Source organism: Prionailurus bengalensis, chromosome A2 (assembly GCF_016509475.1).
Source record: "Prionailurus bengalensis isolate Pbe53 chromosome A2, Fcat_Pben_1.1_paternal_pri, whole genome shotgun sequence".
Lineage (NCBI taxonomy): Eukaryota > Metazoa > Chordata > Mammalia > Carnivora > Felidae > Prionailurus > Prionailurus bengalensis.
This window is the reverse complement of record NC_057348.1, coordinates 153,226,805-153,247,854: the sequence shown is the minus strand read 5'-3', so window position 1 is coordinate 153,247,854 and position 21,050 is coordinate 153,226,805. Positions and strand designations below refer to the sequence as shown.

At 41.4% G+C, this 21,050-nt stretch overlaps 1 protein-coding gene across 1 annotated transcript in view; it reads left to right on the top strand.

The window, feature by feature from the left end:
- KIAA1549 (KIAA1549 ortholog) overlaps positions 1 to 19,729 on the top strand; it is a 163,013-nt gene extending 143,284 nt beyond the window's left edge. Inside the window, exons 20-21 of the mRNA XM_043589639.1 lie at positions 11,412 to 11,557; positions 13,993 to 19,729. Of these exons, the coding sequence (XP_043445574.1) occupies positions 11,412 to 11,557; positions 13,993 to 14,247 (401 nt within the window). The 3' untranslated portion in view covers positions 14,248 to 19,729. The remainder of the gene's footprint in view (positions 1 to 11,411; positions 11,558 to 13,992) is intronic.
- The last annotated feature ends 1,321 nt before the right edge of the window (positions 19,730 to 21,050 follow it).

The following is a 21,050-nucleotide window of genomic DNA, read 5'->3' as shown; positions in this document are numbered from 1 at the left end:
CAGAGTACCTTTCAGACTTCCCAGGGTACCGCCGTCCCCGTGTCCGTCACCTCCTCCACTAGTCTGTGCTCCCTGGGATCCCGGTAGAGGTGCAGGCAGGGGAGGGGGGAAGAGAGAGTGGCGGAGATCCCAAGACTGATGTCCTCCGATTTGTTCCTGTGTCAGTGTCTCAGAACATCCTTTCACGTGGAGTGCACAGCACATCTCTGCCAGGGAAAGTGTTTCTTAATTCTTACGGTAAACTGAAAGATCTGTTTCTGAGCACTTGGTATGGCTTTAAAACAAGTGTCGTTTTCTAAAAACAGGCACTTTTCCAGCCTGTGATAAACAACTCCAAATGTTGCTGGACAGTAACCTGGGGAGATTTTTGTTTCATTTGGTTCTTGTGACGAGGGACACTGCTCATAGCTGACAGTCAAGTCCAACATGGCTGAGCTGAGTCTCACATGGCATGTGGCTGGTTGGCCCTGGCAGTTTACCCAGAATTAAAAATTGCTGTTTCATGTCACAACTGCATCTCATGAATAGTTGATACTACAAATACCATATTTGTGAATGTTGTTCATTGTTCCTCAAGCGTCTGTGGAGTTTAAGATTTTTTTTTTGTACAGCTCAGCATGCTTTGAAAAGTCTTCGAAGTTCGTTATACCCATCTGACTGTTTTACTCAAAGTCACTTTTATTTTCATTTCTTCACCTTCCTGTTTGACGGTTTAATAAGAAATTGAAGCTTTAAAAAGAGGAGCTATTACATGTTTGTTTATCTTTTACAGTTTTCTAACTTTCTGGACAATATATACCTTTATAATGTCAACAAGGAACTAGTTTAAGCCTTTTCGAAACTTGTAATAATTGGTGGATAGTGATCCTTTATGGTTTCCTAGGCATTTATTATAGGTTGCATTGTCTATCAGTCAACAACAAAAATATCTCTGGATATCCCACAGGATTTCCCATATTTTACAGGTGCTGTACTTGCAGTGAGTTTTCTTTCTCCTGTTAATTACTGCTTATTTGAACATTGGTGCATATTACATCTCCCAAACAAACTTCAGACAGCTTCATCTTTAATCTAGAAGAATAGAGAAATGGTACATATGAAATATTTGAAGAGGAAGTTATTTTCTAATAATTTCTAATAAGAGATTAAGTTGTATAAAAATTTGTAATAGAAAATATTAAGATATACTGGAAGAGTTACCTTTTGACTATTTAAAATAATCGAATATGTATATGTCTAAAAATTACTAGAAGCGAAGGAAAATAGAATCCAGGGAAGTATTCAGCAGGTATGCCCATGAGGTATTTTTATGAGAGGATGATTCAAAGAAATTGATAAGTGGGCAGACTTCAGAGCCTAAATGGACAAAAGACAGGAAGGATGAATTCACAGAAGGAATATGTGTGTGGGGTGTATATCACAGGAAAGTAAACATGAAAGATGCCCAATTTTGAACATGACTGAAGAAATGCACTTTAAAACCATGGGGAGACACCATTTCAGTCGTGAAACTGTTTTCATAATAACGTAGCAGGACAACATTAACATCCACTTTCTTCTTCTGTACAGTGGGGGTAATGTGGCTGTTGTGTGGATTACAGAAGATAACAGGTGCAGAGTGCTCAAAATAGTGCCTGACGTATTGTAAACTTTCAGTGAACATCAGCTGCAATTATTATTAGTATATTTCCAGTGGTGGTATAAATCATTAAACACTGGGAAAGCAGCTGGGCAGTATGACTTACTAAGCTTTGCATTTGCTAATTCTACTTTTGAGAATCTAGGATCCTCCTCCCCAAAGAAATCCAAATATTGGGGAAAAACGAGTGCAAAGGTGTTTATCAGCACATTATTCATAATAGAGAATTGTGAGCCCTCTAAATGCCTAGTAATGAGGGGATCAGTGCATAAATTGTGCAGCTGTTTATTATTAATTACTTAATTAATTTCGTTTTAGTTTTTTAATTAAATCCCAGTATACTTAGCATGCAGTGTTATATTAGTTTCAGGCATACAATATAGTGATTCAACATTTCTATACGTTACTCAAGTCTTCATCAAGAAAAGTATACTTTTTAAAAAAATTTTTTTAAATGTTTATTTATTTTTGACAGAGAGAGAGAGAGACAGAGCACGAGTGGGGGAGGGACAGAGAGAGAGGAAGACAGAATCCGAAGCAGGCTCCAGGCTGTGAACTGTCAGCACAGAGCCCAACGCGGGGCTCAAACTCACAGCCCGCAAGACTGTGACCTGAGTCGAAGTTGGATGCTCAACTGACTGAGCCACCCAGGCGCCCCAGATACTCTTTTTTATTAAGTTTATTTTGAAAGCGTGTGCACATGCATGTGCTCATAAGTGGGGGAGGGGCAGACAGAGAGGGAGAGAGAGAGAATCCCAAGCAGGCTCTGCGCTGTCAGCGCAGAGCCCCCCATGTGGGTCTCGAACTCACAAACCGTGAGATTATGACCTGTGCCAAGATCAAGAGTTGGGACTCTTAACTGACTGAGCCACCCAGGCGCCCCAAGTTAAGTGTCCTCTTAATCCGCCTCACCCTTCCCCCCAACCCCCTCCCTTCTGGTAACCATCTGTTCTCTATAGTTAAGAGTCCGTGTTTTTGGTTTCTCTTTTTTTTTCTTTGTATGTTTGTTTTGCCTCTTTTTTTTTTTTATATTTTTTTATTTTTATTTTTTCAACGTTTATTTATTTTTGGGACAGAGAGAGACAGAGCATGAACAGGGGAGGGGCAGAGAGACAGAGGGGGACACAGAATCGGAAACAGGCTCCAGGCTCTGAGCCATCAGCCCAGAGCCCGACGCGGGGCTCGAACCCACGGACCGCGAGATCGTGACCTGGCTGAAGTCGGACGCTCAACCGACTGCGCCACCCAGGCGCCCTGTTTTGCCTCTTAAATTCCACATGAGTTAAGTGATACGGTATTTGTCTTTATCTGACTGACTTGTTTCACTTAGCAGTGTACCCTCTAGCTCCATCCATGTTGTTGCAGGTGACAAGATTTCATTCTTTTTATGGCTGAGTAATATTCCATTGTATATATACACCACCTCTTCTTTATCCATTCGTCTATTGATGGACACTTGGGTTGTTTTCACAATTTGGCTATTGTAAGTAATGCTGCTATAAACATAGGGGTGCATATATGTTTTCAAAATAGTGTTTTCATGTTGTTTGGGTAAATACTCAGTAGTGTATTTCTATTTTTAGATCACACGGTAATTCTGTTTTTAATTTTTTGAGGAATCTCTGTACCGTCTTCCACAGTGGCTGCACTAGTTTACGTTCCCACCAGCAGTGCACAAGTGTTTCTTTTTCTCCACATCCTCACCAACACTTGTTTTTTGTGTTTTTGATTTTAGCCATTCTGACAGATATGAGGTGCTATTTCCTTGTGGTTTTGATTTGCATTTCCCTGATGATGAGATGTCTGTTGGCAATCTGTATGTCTTCTTTGGAGAAATGTCTGTTCATGTCTTCTGCCCATTTTTGACCTGCATTATTTGTTTGTTTGTTTTGGTGTGGAGTTGTGTCAGTTCCTTATATATTTTGGATACTAACCCTTTATTGGTTATGTCATTTGCAAATATCTTTCTCCATTCTGTAGGTTGCCTTTTTGTTTTGCTGATTGTTTCTTTGCTGTGCAAAAACTTTTTATTTTTATTTTATTTTATTTTATTTTATTTTATTTTATTTTATTTCATTTCATTTCATTTCATTTTTTAAGTTTATTTATTTTGAGATAGGGAAAGACGGGGGTGGGGTGGGAAGGAGCAAAGAGAGAGGGAAAGAGAGAGAATTCCAAGCAGGCTCAGCACTGTCAGCACAGAGCCTGACATAGGGCTCAAACTCATGAACTGTGAGATCATGACCTAGCCAAAATCAAGAGTGGGATGCTTAACTGACTGAGCCACCCAGGTGCCCCCAAAAGCTTTTTATTTTGACGTAGTCCCAATAGTTTATTTTTGCTTTTTTGCCCTTGCCTCAGGAGACATAGCTGGAAAAATGTTGCTGTGGCCGATGTCAGGGACCTTACTGCCTGTGCTCTCATCTAGGATGTTAATGGTTTTAGGTCTCACATTTAGGTCTTTAATCCATTTTGAGTTTATTTTTGTGTAGAGAAAGTGGTCCAGTTTTATTCTTTCGCATGTAGCTGTCCAGTTTTCCCAACATCATTCGTTGAAGAGACTTTTTCCCATTGCATATCCTTGCTTCCTTTGTTAAAGATTAATTGACCATATAATTGTGGCTTTATTTCTGGGCTCTCTGTTCTGTACCATTGATCTGTGTCTGTTTTTGTGCCAGTACCATACTGTTTTTATTACCACAGCTTTTTATTATATCTTAAAATCTGGGATTATGATAACTCCAGTTGTTGTTTTTTCTCTGTCAAGATTGCTTTGGCTATTTGGGGTCTTGTGTGGCTCCATACCAATTTTAAGATTATTTGTTCTAGTTATGTTGAAAAATGTTTTTGGTGTTTGTTTAGTTTTGAGAGAATGCAAGCAGGGGAGGGGCAGAGAGAGAGTGGGACAGAGGATGTCAAGCAGGCTCTGCACTGAGAGCAAGGAGCCTGATGTGGGGCTCGAATCCATGACCTGTGAGATCATGACTTGAGCCGAAGTTGGACACTTAACCAACTGAGCCTCCCAGGCACCCCTTTATTGCTGTTGATAGTATGGACATTTTAACAGTATTCTCCTAATCCAGGAGCATGGAATATCTTTCCATTTGTTTGTGTCATCAGTTTCTTCCATCAATGTTTATGGTTTTCAGAATGTAAATCATTCACCACTGTAGTTAAGTTTATTCCTAGGTGTCTTACTCATTCCGGTGCAGTAGTAAATGGGATTTTTTTCAAACTTCTCTTTCTGTTACTTCATTATTAGTGTATGGAAGTGCACTAGATTTTTGTGTATTGATTTTGTATCCTGTGACCTTACTGAATTCATTTATCAGTTACAGTAGTTTTTTGGTGGAGCCTTTAGAGTTTTCTGTGTTTAGTAGGTATCTGCAGATAGTCAAAGTTTTACTTCTTTCTAACTGATTTGGATGCCTTTTATTTCTTTTTGTTGTCTGATTGCTGTAGCTAGGACTTCCAGTACAATGTCGAATAAAAGTGATGAGAGGGGAGCCTGGGTGGCTCAGTTGGTTGACTCTTGATTTCAGCTCAGGTCATGATCTCCCCGGTTTGTGGGTTCAAGCCCCCTGTTGGGCTCTGCAGTGACAGCAGGGAGTCTGCTTGGCATTCTTTCTCTCTTTCCTTCTCTCTTTCTGTGCCCCGCCTCCATTCCCTCTCCCTGTCTTTCAAAATAAATAAATAAACTAAAAAAAAAAAAAAAGTGGTGAAAGTCAACGTTCTTGTCTTGTTCTTCCTGATCTTAGGGGAAAATCTCTCAGTTTTCCACCATTGAGTGTGATGTTAGCTGTGGGTTTTCATATATGGCCTTTATTATGTTGAGGTATTTTCCTTCTAGACCTGGTTTGTTGAGGGTTCTTAGCATGAATGGATGTTTTACTTTGTCACATGCTTTTTCTGCATCTGTTGAAATGATCATATTGTTCTTATCCTTTCTCTTGTTGATGTGATATATCACGTTGATTGATTTGGGAATATTGAATTACCCTTGCATCCCAGGAATAAATCCCACTTGATTGTGGCAAATGAGTTTTTTAATGTGTTGTTGGATTTGGTTTGCTAATATTTTGTTGAGGATTTTGTATTTATGTTCATCTGAGATATTGGCCTATAGTTTTCTCTTTTTGTGTTGTCTTTATCAGGGTAATGCTAACCTCACAGAATGAGTTTGGAAGCTTTCCTTCCTGTTTTTTGGAATACTTTGAGAAGGATAAGTATTCTTTAAATGTTTGGTAGAATTAATCTGTGAAGCCATTTTTTCATAGACTTTTGTTTGTTGGGAGCTTTTTGATTACTGACTTGATTTTATTACTGGTAATCAGTGTGCTCAAATTTTCTATTTCTTCCTGATTCAGTTTTGGGAGGTTATTTGTTTCTAAGAATTTATCCATTTCTCCTAGGTTATCCAATTTGTTGGCATATAATTTTTCGTAATCTCTTAGAATCCTTTGTATTTCTGTGGTGTTGGTGTTATTTCTCCTCTTTTGTGTCTGATTTTGTTTGAGTCTTTTTTTTCTTTTTGATGAATCTGGTTTAAAGGCTTATCAATTTTGTTTGCGTTTTGAAAGAACCAGCTCCTGTTTTTCATTGATCTGTTCCATTATCTTCTTAGTTTCTATTTCATTTATTTTTGCTCTAATATTTATTATTTTCTTCCTTTCATTGGTTTTGGGTTCTGTCTGTTCTTTTTCTGGCTCCTTTAAGTGTAAGCTTAAGGGCATTTATTTGAGATTTTTCTTGCTTCTTGAGGTAGGCCTATATTGCAATAGGCTCCTCTCTTAGATCAGCTTTTGCTGCATCCCAAAGATATTAGGCCATTGTTGTTTTTTTTCTTTTTTTCATTTGTCTCCCTGTGTTTTTTGATTTCCTCTTTGATTTCTTGGTTGACCCATTCATTGTTTAGCAACATGTAATTTAACCTCGATGTATTTGTGGTCTTTCCATATTTTTTCTTGTGGTTGATTTCTTGTTTCATGGTATTGTGGTCAGAAAAGATGGATGGTATGACTTAAGTCTTTTTGAATTTGTTGAGACTTGTTGGTTTTGTGGCCTAACCTGTGATCTATTCTGGAGAATGTTCTTTGTGCACTTCAAAAGAATTTAACCTTCGTGTATTTGTGGTCTTTCCATATTTTTTTCTTGTGGTTGATTTCTAGTTTCATGGTATTGTGGTCAGAAAAGATGCATGGCATGGCTTCATTCTTTCTGAGTTTGTTGAGACTTGTTTTGTGGCCTAACCTGTGATCTAGTCTGGAAAATGTTCCTTGTGCACTTGAAAAACATGTGTATTCTGTTTTGGGATAGAATGTTCTGATATATGTTAAATCCAAGTGGTCTAATGTGTTATTCAAAGCCACTGTGTCCTTGTTGATTTTCTCTTTGGATGATCTATCCAACAATGTAAGTGGTATGTTTAAATTCCCTACTGTTATTGTATTACTATTGATACTTCCTATATGTTTGTTAATAGCTGCTTCCTGTATTTGGGTGCTTCTATGTTGGGTGCATAAATATTTGTAATTGTTCTATCTTCTTGTTGGATTGTTCCCTTTATGACTATGTAGTGTCCTTCGTTGTCTCTTGTTACAGTCTTTGTTTTAAAGTCTATTTTGTCTGATATAAGTATTGCTACCCCAGCTTTCTTTTCACTTCCATTTGCATGATAAATATTTTTTCATGTCTTCACTTTCAGTCTGCATGTGTCTTTAGGTCTGAAATGAGTCTCTTGTAGGCACCTTATAGATGGGTCTTGCTTTTTTATCCGTTCTATCACCCTGCATCTTTTGATTGGTGTATTTAGTCCATTTACGTTCAAAATAATTATTGATAGCTTTGTACTTACTGTCATTTTGTCACTTGTTTTACAGTATTTTTGTAGTTCTTTTCTGTTTTCGTCTTCTTACTCTCTTACCTCATGGTTTGCTGGTTTAATTTAGTGATATGCTTGAATTCCTTTCTCTTTATTTTTTTCATATTTATTACTGGTTTTTCCTTGTGGCTACCATTAGGTTTATATAGAATATCTTATGCATATTGAAGTCTATATTAAGTTGATCGTCACTTGAAGTTGAACCCATTTAGTTGAAAGCACTAAATTTTTACTCCTCTCCATCCCGTGTTTTAGGTATATGGTGTCATATTTTCCATCCTTTTATTTTGTAAATCCCTTGACTGATTTTTATGGTTGTGCTTAATTGTAGAGCTTTTGTGCTTCCTATTTTTCTTATTCGTGCTTATGTTCTCTTGTTTCCACTCAAAGATCCCCTTTAACATTTCTTGTAGGGCTAGTTTAGCGGTGGTGAGTTTCTTTAACTTTTGTTTGGGAAACTCTTTGTCTCTCCTTCTATTCTGAATGATAACCTTGCTAGATAGAGTGTTTCTCGGTTGCAGGTTTTGTTTTTGTTTTTGTTTTTTTTCCTTTCAGCATTTTGAATATATCATGCCACTCTCTTCTGGCCTGCAAAGTTTCTGTTGAAAAGTCCACTGATAGCCTTATGGGGTTTCCCTTGTATGTAACTGTTTTCTTTTCTCTTGCTGTTTTTAAAACTCTCTTTTTATCACTACTTTGTGCCATTTTAATTACTATGTGTTTTGTTGGGGACCTCCTCGGGTTGATTTTGTGGAGGGCTCTCCGTGCCTCCAGGATCTGGATTTTTATTTCCTTCCTCAGATTTGGGAGGTTTTCAGCTATTATTTCTTCAAATAAATTTCTGGCCCATTTTCTCTCTCTCCTTCTGGGATCCTTCTAGGGCAAATCTTGTTGTACTTGATTGTATTGCTGAGTTCCCTTAATCTATTCTCATTTTTTATCCTGTTGAGTTTTTTGTTTGTTTTTTCTTTTGTTTGTTTTTTTTTTTTTTTAAGAAGACCTGGCTAGCTACATGCCAGGAAACCAATTCCCTTTATTAAAATAAAATTAGAAATATTAAGGACTATGCCTTCTGACTTGTATTTTTACAGCAAAGATGGTGTAACATATTAAGAGAGATCAATACATCTGCAGAGGCAAAGAAAGCTTTACCAAAACATGAACCACTAAGAAAGAAAAACTAGACATATGTGGCACAGCATGTTGAAAATGGTTAGGATTTAAAAGAAATTAAAAAAAAAAGAGTGGAACCTTTCAGGGTTCCTGGCCCACTGCCACACTTAGGGCGCCTCTTTGGATGGACTCCTGCCAAGGGCATTTTGGGGGGGGTGTGTCTACAGGAGAATGCGGGAATAGGGTGCCTGGTATTAGCAAGGTTTCTCAGTTCTGCCCTGGGAGGAACCTGGAGCCACTTTGGAGAGGTGCTAAGGGTGGGTGGGAGGGGGTAGGTCCACAGAAGAGTGCAGGGGTGCAGTGCACGGTTAGCGAGCTCGGTGGAGAGTATTTGTGCTGCACTGGTTCCCGCAGGTGTCACCTATATAGGCTGAGGGGCAGGGCAGGGAAGTGACACCTCTATATCCCAGGCATTTTTCAAACTGCTGCTTCTATGCTGTATCTAAGTGGAGCTGTTTGTTGTCTTGTCTCTTTAAGGGTGGGGACTCAGTTTCCTCTTGCCCTCTGACTACCAGAGTTGAGTCTGCTTGTTTTTAAAGTTTCGGGTGTTCAACCCCACTGATTGTAAGAATTCATGAAGTTAAACTCCTCTTTCAAAGCCAAATGATAAGGGGGTTTGTCTTCCCAGTTCAAGTCCCCTGTGCCTGGGGTGCCTGGTGTGGGGTCTGCTCCTCACCCTTTTCTGTACTTGAAGTGACCCTCCCTCCTGAGGACAATCTGGAGGGTCCGTTTGGTTCCTGACCATGCCTCTGCCCTCCCTACCCTTTTGGATATGGCCTCTTCACTATGTTTAGTTGTGGAGAGTCTGTTCTGCCAGACTTCAGGTCGTTTTCTGGGTTATTTACACTGATGTGGGTGTTATCTCGGTGTCAGTGTGGGACGAGGTGAGCCTCAGATCCTTCTATTTCGCCACCTTCTCTGGAAGTCCCCAAGTGTGTAGCTATTTAAAATGAAGAGCTCAAAGGAATCAGAAAAAGAGGATTTAAGATTTCCCAGTTGCCTCTTATGTTTATGGTACTTGACCTATTTTATGTCTTTCAATTCTGAAAATAACATCATGAAGTGGGTGTTTTTTCCCCATGTGAGAAATGAGGCATCAGGGCTCAGTGGGAGTGGTAGCCGGCTGCCCAAGGTCACAGGGCTGTCAGTGCCGGGGCTGGAATGCAAACCCAGGCTTCGTGGGCGTGATGCCCCACTTGAATCATGGGGAAAGCCCGTGCCGTATTGTTAAGTAAACAAAGCAAGATACAGAATTGTGTCTGAATTATGATTTCGACTACCATTGCACTTTTAACACAAAGGTATGCTTTTCTGTCTGTGCACTTGTGTGCACCTTGGTAAATCCTGGGGAACAGCGTGCTACATTTTTGTTCTTTGCAGGATTTGCTCAACCAGTATCTGTTGAGCAAACCGTACTGATGGTCCTAATAATTTTATTTTTTTGAGTTTGTTTATTTATTTTGAGAGAGGCAGTGCAAGCGGGGAAGGGGCAGAGAGAGAGGCAGAGAGACAGAATCCCAAGGAGGCTCTGCACTGGCAGTGCAGCGTGGGGCTCGAACTCACAAACTGCAAGATCGTGACCTGAGCTGAAGTGGGATACTTAACTGACTGAGCCTACCAGGTGCCCTGGTCCTGATAATTTTAATCAATTTTATGAAACTTCAGTAATTGGCAAGAGCTCTTCTGCGTACATTGCTCTGACAGGAGCCTAGCAGGTTTTTTTTCTGACCTTTAGCATTTAGTTATTACAGATCCAAATGAAACTGTGCCATTCCTTTGTTTAAAAACATGTATTTGGTTCATGGAGGCTGTTACTTTGACAGCTAGAGTAGGAGAAGGCTGGAAGAAGGAGAGGGCCGCCTTCCCTACCTCTGAAATCTCTGAACCTCGTAGGGCCAGTCTGCACAGCATAGACAGATTTGATGATCCTGGGAGCACTTGGGAACAAGTATTTGATTTCCCAGAGCTTAAAGGTCACTTTTTTGTCTCCCTTAATCTATGAAGTAGGGATATATCCATATGCCATAAGTTGATGGAGTAGGAAAATATGTCATTTACAGCCTGGCCTTCATAGCTCCCCGAGGCCACAGTGTGTCTACGTGTAGAGAATGAGCTGTAGAGAGACTCCTGGCTTTGCCATCAGCACAGCTCCCTGAAGAGGCTGGGTGGGTGGCTTTAAAATTTTAATTATGACATGCCTAAGTTGTGGAAACAGTGTAAGTATAGTGAACATAAATGTACATAAACATTCTGAAATCAAAGAAATACACACCCTGCCTTTTAAGAACAAATACATACTGTATTTTCTCTCCTCGTGAGTCTCAGAAACATGAGCACACAGGAGCCAGGTTTCGGCTTTCTCCAAAACCTTTCCCTTCTTTCTTTGGAATCAATAAGATCATCCTTCTTTATAACCTCTTGGAAATGAATGGAAAGGCCCTCTGCTATAGCCTTTATTCCCCGTCCTCTGATGTCTATATAGAAACATAAGAACATCACTGTTAGGCACCGTATTAAACGGAAGTAAGAGGAACCAAGAAATCCACAGTCCGTTTTTCCTAGGAAGTATCATCCTCTGGAGATGGAATTGGGGCCGTGTTTGAACAACGCTTGTATCTCTTGTCCGTAAGGAAGATCTGTAGTCAAAACCCAACCGTCTTGCCAGGCGACTTCGCTTCTCAACAGGTGTTGACCCAAGTGCCCGCTCTGTTCCTTCAGGCTCCCAGATTCAGCACCTGACACAGGTGGGGATTGCAAGCAGAATTGGAGCCCAGCCAGTGGAAATCCCACCGAGCAGAGGCGGCCAGTATGGGGGACCAGGCTGGCCTTCCTACGGGGAGGATGAAGCGGGCCGAAGAGAGGCTGTGAGTATCTTGTGTGTGGGTCATCACGGAATAATCACTTAATTTAGCTGCTTCTGCCTCTGCTTTGAGGATCGCTCTTTAAAACCTACATACATAAAAGTTGTAACTAACTCCCTCACTTTTTTCTCCATAAGTGTATTTTTGCCTGCAGTTTTTAGATCATAAATTCCCACCCACCGAGAGGGGGAGAGTACTGGCATTGAACTTTTCAAAAGTGTATCATCTTTCTTGAGGCAGATTTTAGACTTAAAGTAGTGAATTTTTGAAAATAACCTTGCAGAAAAAGTAATAAAAGTGATGTTCGTTACATTAAAATCTGGACAGAGACCTATAAGTAACAGCTACTTTGAAAATTTTTCCAATTTTTTTATATTGTGGTAAAACATACATAATACAAAATTTACCATCTTAACCCTTCCCAGTTCCCAGTTCAGTGGTTTCAAATACATTCATGATGTTGCACAACCATCACCCCCATCCATCTCCTTGGCATTTTTCATCTTGTAAAATGGGAAGTGTGTGCTCATCAGACACTAAGTGCCCTTTGCCTCTCCCCCAGCTACAGGCAACCACAATTCTGCTTTCTGTCTCACCGATTTTAACTTTCAAGTAGTGAATGTGAACCTGTAGGTGACTAAAATCTGGACTTGATCTTTGGTGTTACTGTTGTATACACGTGTATGATCTCACATGCCTACTTGCTCACCATTTGTGCTTTGTTGTGGGCTAATCAACGTCATATCCATTGTGACCCCCACGAGATGCTTCTGCCGTCATCTCACAGGTTGGAGCATTCCAAGGCATAGGGTTTCTTTTAGAGGCTTCTCCTTGCTTTGACTGTTCTTTTGTAGGAATGGAGTCAATACGGGCACAGGTAATTTCCACAAATGATTTCCTTCATTTTTCTCAAGACTTTTACATGCATTTATGTGTCTTTCCAGCAGATACACTAAATTCTTTTCATGGCCAGATGGTTCTACTATTCAGAGAAAGAAAATTAACTGCAGAATGTAATTTTCCCCTATCAGACATGCTCTTATACTTAGAATCTCAGGTGTCTACTTGACATTTGCTCACACTTTTCTTTTTCTGCTTTCGTTGTGCCCAGCTTATTTTTTTACTGTGCTTTGTGTTTTCCTATCAGATCTAGCGTTCACTTTATACTGCCTCTTTTATCACTATTTGGAAACGTGAAATGTAGAAATATTCTAGAGCTTGAACGCCATGTTTACCATTAGGCTAATTTTTAGCATAAGTGAAACCACAGATTTAGTACTTATATGTACATCCAAAGAGAGATTTTTTCACTGAAAAAATATGAAAAAAAATCACTGAAAAGTAGAATTCTGGTCAAATGAATGCCAAATTAATTTATATTATGTAAATATAGGCAAAACTCTCGTGTGTTACAGTACAGATAACTATTTTAAAATGTTTATTTTTTAGAGAGAGAGAGAGAGCGTGTAGGGAGGGGCAGAGAGAGAGGGAAACTGAGAATCCCAAGCAGGCTCTGTGCTCTTAGTGCAAAGCCTGACATGGGGCTTGATCCCACGAATCCTGAGATCATTATCTGAGCCAAAATCAATAGTTGGACGCTCAACCGACTGAACCACCCAGGTACCCCAGTGCAGATAACTTTTTTTTTTTTTAATGTTTGTTTATTTTTGAGAGACTGAGAGAGACAGAGCATGAACAGGGGAGGGGCAGAGAGAGAGGGAAACACAGAATCCAAAGCAGGCTCCAGGCTCTGAGCTGTCAGCACAAAGCCCGACGGGGGGCTCGAACTCATAGACCACGAGATCATGACCTGTGCTAAAGTCAGACGCTTAAACCGACTGAGCCACCCAGGTACCCCAGTGCAGATAACTTTTTAAAGAAAAAGGTCTGCAGAACAAGTCAATAGACACACATGAATAAAATGGAAAACAATTTTGTGACCTTGTGCGTGTTCTGTGGTCTCAGCATGTGTCACAGGCACACCCTCCCAAAGTTCCAGGCCCAGAGCAGAGGCAGTTCTTGTCATTTGCTCTGCAGGGACTTGCTCACCTCTTCCAGCTCTCAGATGCCCTCATTTGACCTTTCACCTCCCCAGGGAAGGGACCCCAGCTCTCTAGGTCCCTTCCTGTTCTCCCAGTGGACCACTGACCTCCACACATAGAGGCCCAGAGACTTGGCCAACCTCGTCATTCCTTCTGTCTGCTTTTAAGCAAGTATTTATTAGGCATCTGTGAAGTCCAAGGGTTTCTTTATTGTACTGCTCCCCCTCTAGCACTTCTTCCACAGTCTGTCCATCCCACCTTGAGGCCTGATTGGAGAGCCAGGGTGGGTGGGCAGTGGTCAGAAGTCGTCCTGGGAGTACACCTACCACCAGCGAATTTGACTTTCCCTCATGTTCTTACATGGGAAATACAGTAACGTTTGCCATGTTCTTTCAGACGCACATGCTTGGCCATCAGGAGTATTCTTCCTCACCGCTGTTCCAGGTGCCAAGGACTTCAGGCAGGGAGCCCTCCGCTCCTCCTGGGAACCTGCCACACAGGGGGCTGCAGGGCGCGGGGCTGGCTTACGCCACCAGCTCCACAGAAGACCTCCAGCCCGGCCACTCCTCGGCTTCTCTCATCAAAGCGATCCGCGAGGAGCTTCTCCGGCTTTCCCAGAAACAGACCGCCGTGCAGAACTTCCACAGCTGATCGGCCTCGCCTTGCAGATTTGCCAAGTATCTGCTTCCCGTGGAAGCAAGACTAAATGGAAATCAACTGAGTGGGTGTTTGTAAGAGGATGTGCATCTCCTGGGCTAGGCGCCCATGTAAGGGAGCAAGTTGCAATTTTAGAAGATGCCATAAGTCACATGACAGCTCATGATGCTTTTAATCGGTTGGCAATTTTTTGACCACTTGGGTTTCAGTCGAAATTTACGTACTTTTGGCCAAAAGCCAGCAGCACTTCATGAAGACAAACCATAAGACTAAGCTAACAAAAATCACTAAATTAGTCTCCTTTTTAAAGGTAAAGGATGAAAATTGTGTTGATGGTTTAGGGATTATTGGAATCCAGCGTTTCTGTGGGAAGATGTGATTCAGACTGGTTTGTATGATGAACTTGCTGCTTTGTTTTTTCAGAAAAGAGATTTGAAGACATTTTATTAACAGCTTGATTTTCCTCTTTTTCTCCATAGGAACTTATTTTAATAGTCATATTAACAACAAAAATACTAAGACTGTTTGGGAATTTACAAAGCTACTAGTGAGAAACCAAATGATAGATTGTAGAGCCTGATGATTCCAAAAGAAGCCATCATCTGCATTTTTCCTTCTACTTCTGGTGCTACAGCTCCGAGGGCCCCCTTCACCTTTATGTCTGTGAAATGCAAACTTTGGCTTTTTCAGTGGAAGAGTATGTTGAGGATTTCATTTTGTCCTAGGGAGGAGAAGACAAACAAAAAAAACCTCCCAGCGCGGGGAGGGGAAACGTTACTATTTATTTGGTTATTCAAAATACATATCGAAGTTTAGATTTACATTCTAAGTGTATTTGCTGTTTAATTAATTGGGCGCATGTGACTGCCAATAGCATCCCATCTCAGCGCATGCCGTCAGTAAGGCCAGTGCTAGAGGAGGCGGCTTTCAGGAGGTCATAACTAATCCTTGCACTTAGCTGATGAGTTGCTCGCAAGTCACATTTGAATGAGAAATCTCCCACGAGCAAAAATTGTCTATGAAAACTCCTAGGGCCAACAGATTGTTATGCACGAGTGCATTTCTAGTAATCACGTTCTCTGTGTTCAAGACCTGGAAATGAAATGGAGTTCAGTCCAGCCTCTCTGTAATAAATCAAGAAATGTAAAGAGGAGCTTTGAGGACCACAAGGGAAAGGAGGGAGTTGCTCCCAGTTTCTGATTGTATTGTGCACGACCGCCGAGTGACTGTTAAAACCATCTTACATCCTTGGGGCCTGACAGAGGGTATCGTCTCTCTTGAGATTCACTCTTGAAGTAAACATTTCCCTACTTCCCAGATTAGAGGAAGGATCATAATAATAAGGGCCGTTCTGCTTTCTGGTACTTGAGTGAAGTTCAGAAGAAAAACAGATAACTGATTTCCACTCTGAATCCTTTTTTATTAGATCAACTATTACTTTTAACTAACCACAAATCAACAGGCAGAATTCAGGACTCTGAGGAATCAAAATCTGCATCAAATTTTAAGAACCCTGCAACAGCTGAAATAGGTTTCCAAAATGTAATCACTGGGGGCCAGAATCGTTTCAGCGCTTCCTCATTGAAGTCTGTCAGATGGTCTTACGATACAGGGCATCTCGCTTCTGGGAAGTTAAATGTAGCCATTTCATCCCTGCCCCTCTGGAAGAGAAGGGGCGCAGGAGAGGAAGTCTCTCGAGGATGTTAAAGGAACGGAGACCCCTTTTCAGGCAGCCCTCAAAGGCTCCAAGGAGTGTGGGAGAGAAGACCCCCTCTGGGCTTGATTTCTTACCTCTCAGTCTTGGTCACATACCAGACTCTCCCCAAAATGGAGTACTTTGCATGTCATTCAGAAATACCAGGTTTCCCAATACCCAAGCAGAATTTTATTTGGGACATCTTACAGTGAGTTCAGACTGTGTGACAGCAAATGGAATAAACACAGGCTCCCTTCTGTTCTGCTCAGTGTTGTGTTTGTACCCAGTGTACTAAGAATCATTACCTCCTGTGTCCATCACAGAACCAGATGTCTGTTCTCCAGGGAGCTGCAGTAGGGGATCTTGATGCCTTTCAGATGAGCATGAAAGGATTCTACCTGTATTGTTGTGCTTAGAATTGATACACTTTTAAGCAAATGTCAAGACCAAAGATAACATGTGATAACCGGTGGTGTGTGGTGTGGTGTGAGCAGGCCCGTGGGATCACAGCGTTCGTGAGTTGGTCGTAAACCACACTTGGTCTGCACTTGTGTTCTCTAAACACCTGCAGCAGTCTACCTGTCACAGAACTCAGGACAGACTAACTGTTGTGGGGAGCACCACACCCAAATGGATCTCCGGACGCTCAGTTAACGTGATCTACTTAAAAGAAAGGTCCTCATGTCGATCGTGGGTGGCCTTGGAGTTCTAAAATGAAAAGTTAAATTTTGTGTCTCTTTTTCCTTAGTTTGAAAGTTCTAGTGGTAATAACGCAAGCTATGAAGTTGAGTTACAGTTTTAGAGAGAGTTGGAGAAATGATCGTTTTCAGAGACTACTCTGTCACCAACTTGCTGTGTCAGGTCCATTCCTGAGCCTCATTCTCCTCATCAGCTGAACGAGAACAGACCTCCCCTGCCCACCTCCCAGAATTTCTTGTTTTGAGATTCACATGTGCTCATATGTGCAAACAGCCTTTGAGGAGGGAGCACAAAGCTTGGTGAAATGTAAGATGTTATCTGTATGATTGCACTGGGATTGGACAGTCTGATACGCTGTCATCTACCAGTGAATGAATTCACGTGGAGGTAACCAGAGCAAAACTAAGGTCTCCGTGTGTCTCTTCTCTCCCGATTTGCTTTAAATTTGCTTCCGTTGCCATTAATTTCAAAACAGTGTTTATCAAACATCTTTCTGCTCATGATTTTTTGCTGTTTGTAGCACCAAAAAAGTCACCATGAGCCCTGTGTTCTGAGATCTTACAGTCTAAGGCAGATAGCACAGATGGGTATAAAAGACAGAAGAAGATACAGATACATAATGTGGTGTGAACGTCAGAAAGATTCATCGAAAATACACCAGTGCATTGGGTACTCAGGAGAAGGGAAGTTGCACTTTGGAAACCACGGGGTTCTGGGGAGAAGCCCACTTGAGAAGCTACTGTAATGAAGACGGGGGAGCTGGTGAGATGGCAAGGAAAGAGCTGGGAGTAGGCCTGAGGAAGGACGTAGAAAGTGGGCGAAGCTGTCATTGAACATGAACTTGATCTGCTGCAGTATGAGGACAGGATCCCTAACCGTACTCTGTAAGGAGTTTTAATAAAACAAGAGGAGGAAATGGGACTGTGAGAACGGGTTTGCAGTAGTACAGCAAGAAAATGGCCAGGTCCGCGAAGAAGGTCTGCTCAGCAAGAGATCCAGTCTGGAGGAGGAGGGAAGAGAAAGGTACCAAGAACTGCTGGAGGAACCAATTATAAAGTATGAAAATATTGCAAGAATTCCACCAAGGTTTATGGCGTAGAGCCGATCTCAGTGGTCAGCCGTAAAACCACATTAAATCCTTTGTGGAGCAGAGTAGGTTATAAATAAATACATTCCACTTCTTTGTAGCTACCTACACAATTTTCTCCAGATTTTATTTAATTTCAGAATATGGTTTGATTTTGGTGGCATATGACTTTTGAGCAGCAGACTAAGCGGGTTTTGCCAACCGGACTTTTCAGGGCGTGAGGCCTGTGATGCAAAGCACAGGTGAGAGGGGCACCTGAAGGCTTTGGGCCGAAACAGGTAATGCTGTGCTTCTTGAGCCTCCCATTTAACTGTGTACAGGGTCAGTGTTTACTGTATTCGCACTTCTTAGTGCTCCAGTGGCCAAACCGGTCACTCGGACACCGATTTGCTTTTGCAGTAATTCACACGTTAATCATTACATGAACTTCCCGTCCCCTTTCCTACTGGATTCTCAGACGTGAATGAATTTGCTGGTTGAACGGAAAGCTGGTTGAGGTTCTGGGCAGGGGAGAAGGGGGCTTCCAGTCTTAAGTACCACACTGACCTCTGCTCGAGGTGAGTTGCAGCCATTCCATTTCTACCTCCAAAGCCAGTCTCCAGAGCCTGCTTATCCACATTTGTCCCGGCGGGAGGGTGAGGGGGTCTGCTTCTGTACCTGCACACTGACCATTTGATCACAAAATGCATTTTTATGGGATGGTAACTTGAACTTCATTCTGACATTTAATCCCACGCATTAATGGATATTCTTGTAACAGGTGAGAGGGGTTTCTAAGAGCAACTGCTGTAACATACTCATAAAATGTAACAGGCTCACACTTACTACCTAATGAATAAGGGGTGTGTATATTTCAGGTTTCTTTTGATATTTTTGGAGGCAACTTTCAGTGTTTAGGACTCCTCTCTCTAGTATTAAAAAGACTTGAAAACTGAAACCTCACGGTACGATCCTAATTCCATGCTTGTGTGTGTTAACAGTACATTTGAGAATTTATCTTAAGAACACGCAGCAGCATTGAAATTTAGGAAAAGCATTTTAAATGCCTTTGGAAACATGAAACAAAGTTAGGAACCCGCAAGCAAGTAAGAGAAGGAATGAATGTCTTAAGCTGAGGTGGTCTAGTCCAAATTAGTTTCCCACAGGGTAGTTATGCAGGCTCCTAGCTTTGCCTTTCTTCCTCTGGGTTGCTCTGCCCTGGGGCCACTTCACATTTAAAGAAAGAGTGAATAGTAGAAGGGACAGAGATTTTGAGTCGCTTGGTCCCTGATTCCACGAGAACTTTCTGGACAACTTGGAGCGTCGTGAAGGGTCTCATGCCCCTGATTCAAGTATTCGTGACTTGACAACCTAAGTGTGCAAGTTAGGAAGAGCACAGGGCCAAGTTCAAGCCAGACACCCTGTGCTGTTCCTCTTGTTCATGGGGGGAAAGAAGGAGGCTTTCACCGATTAACGCACTTGCTCTAAGCACCAGAGGGCTCATTTCAGGAAGGGGTATCCACTCTGCTTAGCCCTCCTCCAGAGCATCTTCGAAGGAGCATGGAGATGGGGCTCATTACCCTTGCAGGAAAGGAGGCTCAGCAGAGCCGTTCTGGGATACCTGCTTGTCTCCTCCTGCTTTGTCAAGGTCCACGTTCCTCTGACTCTTCCTGCACTCTCCTTCCTGGATTGTGAGTGATAATGTACGAAAATACGCAGAGTCAATTGAGGCCACTTGTGGCATCAATACTGCAACTTGAACTTGACAATCATGGTTTGCTGGTCTCAAACGGGCACTTAAATTTCAGTGTGGGTATATGATTTAGTAATCGAACCTTCCCTTCTATTTGTCAGTTATGTTTCTACCCTTCAATTAGCTGCACTGTTTTCTAATGTGCTGTAGAGTTTTTGAAATAATTTATGCAAGTGTTTGGTTTCCATGTTTACAATTTATACTGCTTTCCTAGCATTTTAAATGGAAATGTCAATAAATGCTATGAATTGGTGTCAAATGATATTTTTCTGTTTCTTTCCTTTGTAACGTGATCATTTTTCTCATTTGTGAAATGTGATGGTTGGAAGGAGACGATCTTTTTTTCTAATTTTTGTGGCCCTGGCGAGAACACCTACGACTTTGATTTTCTGAGGAATTAAGTGGAAAGGAGTCTCGTCAGCCTGTGGAATTCGCAGAATTGTTTTCACTCCCCTGGGTTGGTGCCACCCCCTTCTGCTCACTGTGTTTTGCACTAATCAAATTGATGCTTGCAGATTCATTTAGGAATTAAAAGATTAGGACTCTACAAAAGATTAGGACTCTACCTTTATCTAGAAAGGTAAATGAGAAGATCAAAGTCTGCACAATCTTGAAAGGTAATAGGGTCAACCTGGAGTTGTTTATGAAACCCAAGACAACACCTGGAAACGGAGGAAAGCCAAGGGAACAAAATGCCGTAGCACATAACAACGAGATGAAAAGTGGAAACCTGGATGGGATCCTGGAGCAGCGAGAACAAAACAAATGACATTAGAGGGAAAAAAAAAAAAAAAACCCAGTGGAACCCAAATAAAGTCCCTAGGCTAGTCAGTGGTATTGTGCAAAGGTTAATTTTGTTGGTTTTGCTAACTTTACTAGGATTACTAAGACTTCTCTTAATGTCAGTAAAGGACATGCAGAAACACTATTTTTACAGCTTCTCTCGAAATCTAAAATCATCTAAAAATTTTACAACAAGTTTGATGCAGATCAAGCCCCTAGACCCGTGCAGAGGCTCACGTGAGCCTTCCATGGGCACCCACAGCCCAGCACCTGCCGTGCTCCTCTGGGCGGCCAGCTCTTGCTGAAGTCGGAACCGTGGTTAGCAGCTGCAAATCGTGGGTGAAAATAAACCTTCATGAAGGAAAAGTCACAGGAGCAACCACAAGGAGAGTTTGGACCTAAAAAATCAGAAAAAAACAGACCACTATGAAAGAGACCTTCAAGTATGTTTTAAATGATTAAGAGGTTTAATGTTAAAGAGAAAACAAAAGCCCGGTAAGCAACAGAATAGGATATTATGAAAGTTGAAGCACATTCGACAAAACCAAATATTAATCCTTGAAGGAAAAATAAAGGAAATTTAAAGCATACACATGCACGCACAATGGCCAGATACTCTGGTGTTTTTGACATAGCTGAAGAAGCAGTCGTTGTGGTAGTTTTGATGAATAGATCCTTATGTTTTAGTAAACACAGCTTGAGATTAAAAACAAAAAATAAAATACAGGGTAGACTAACTGCACACCTCATTCCCCTAAGGCATTTTCGATGGTCCGCATGCAAATCGCTTCAAAACTATA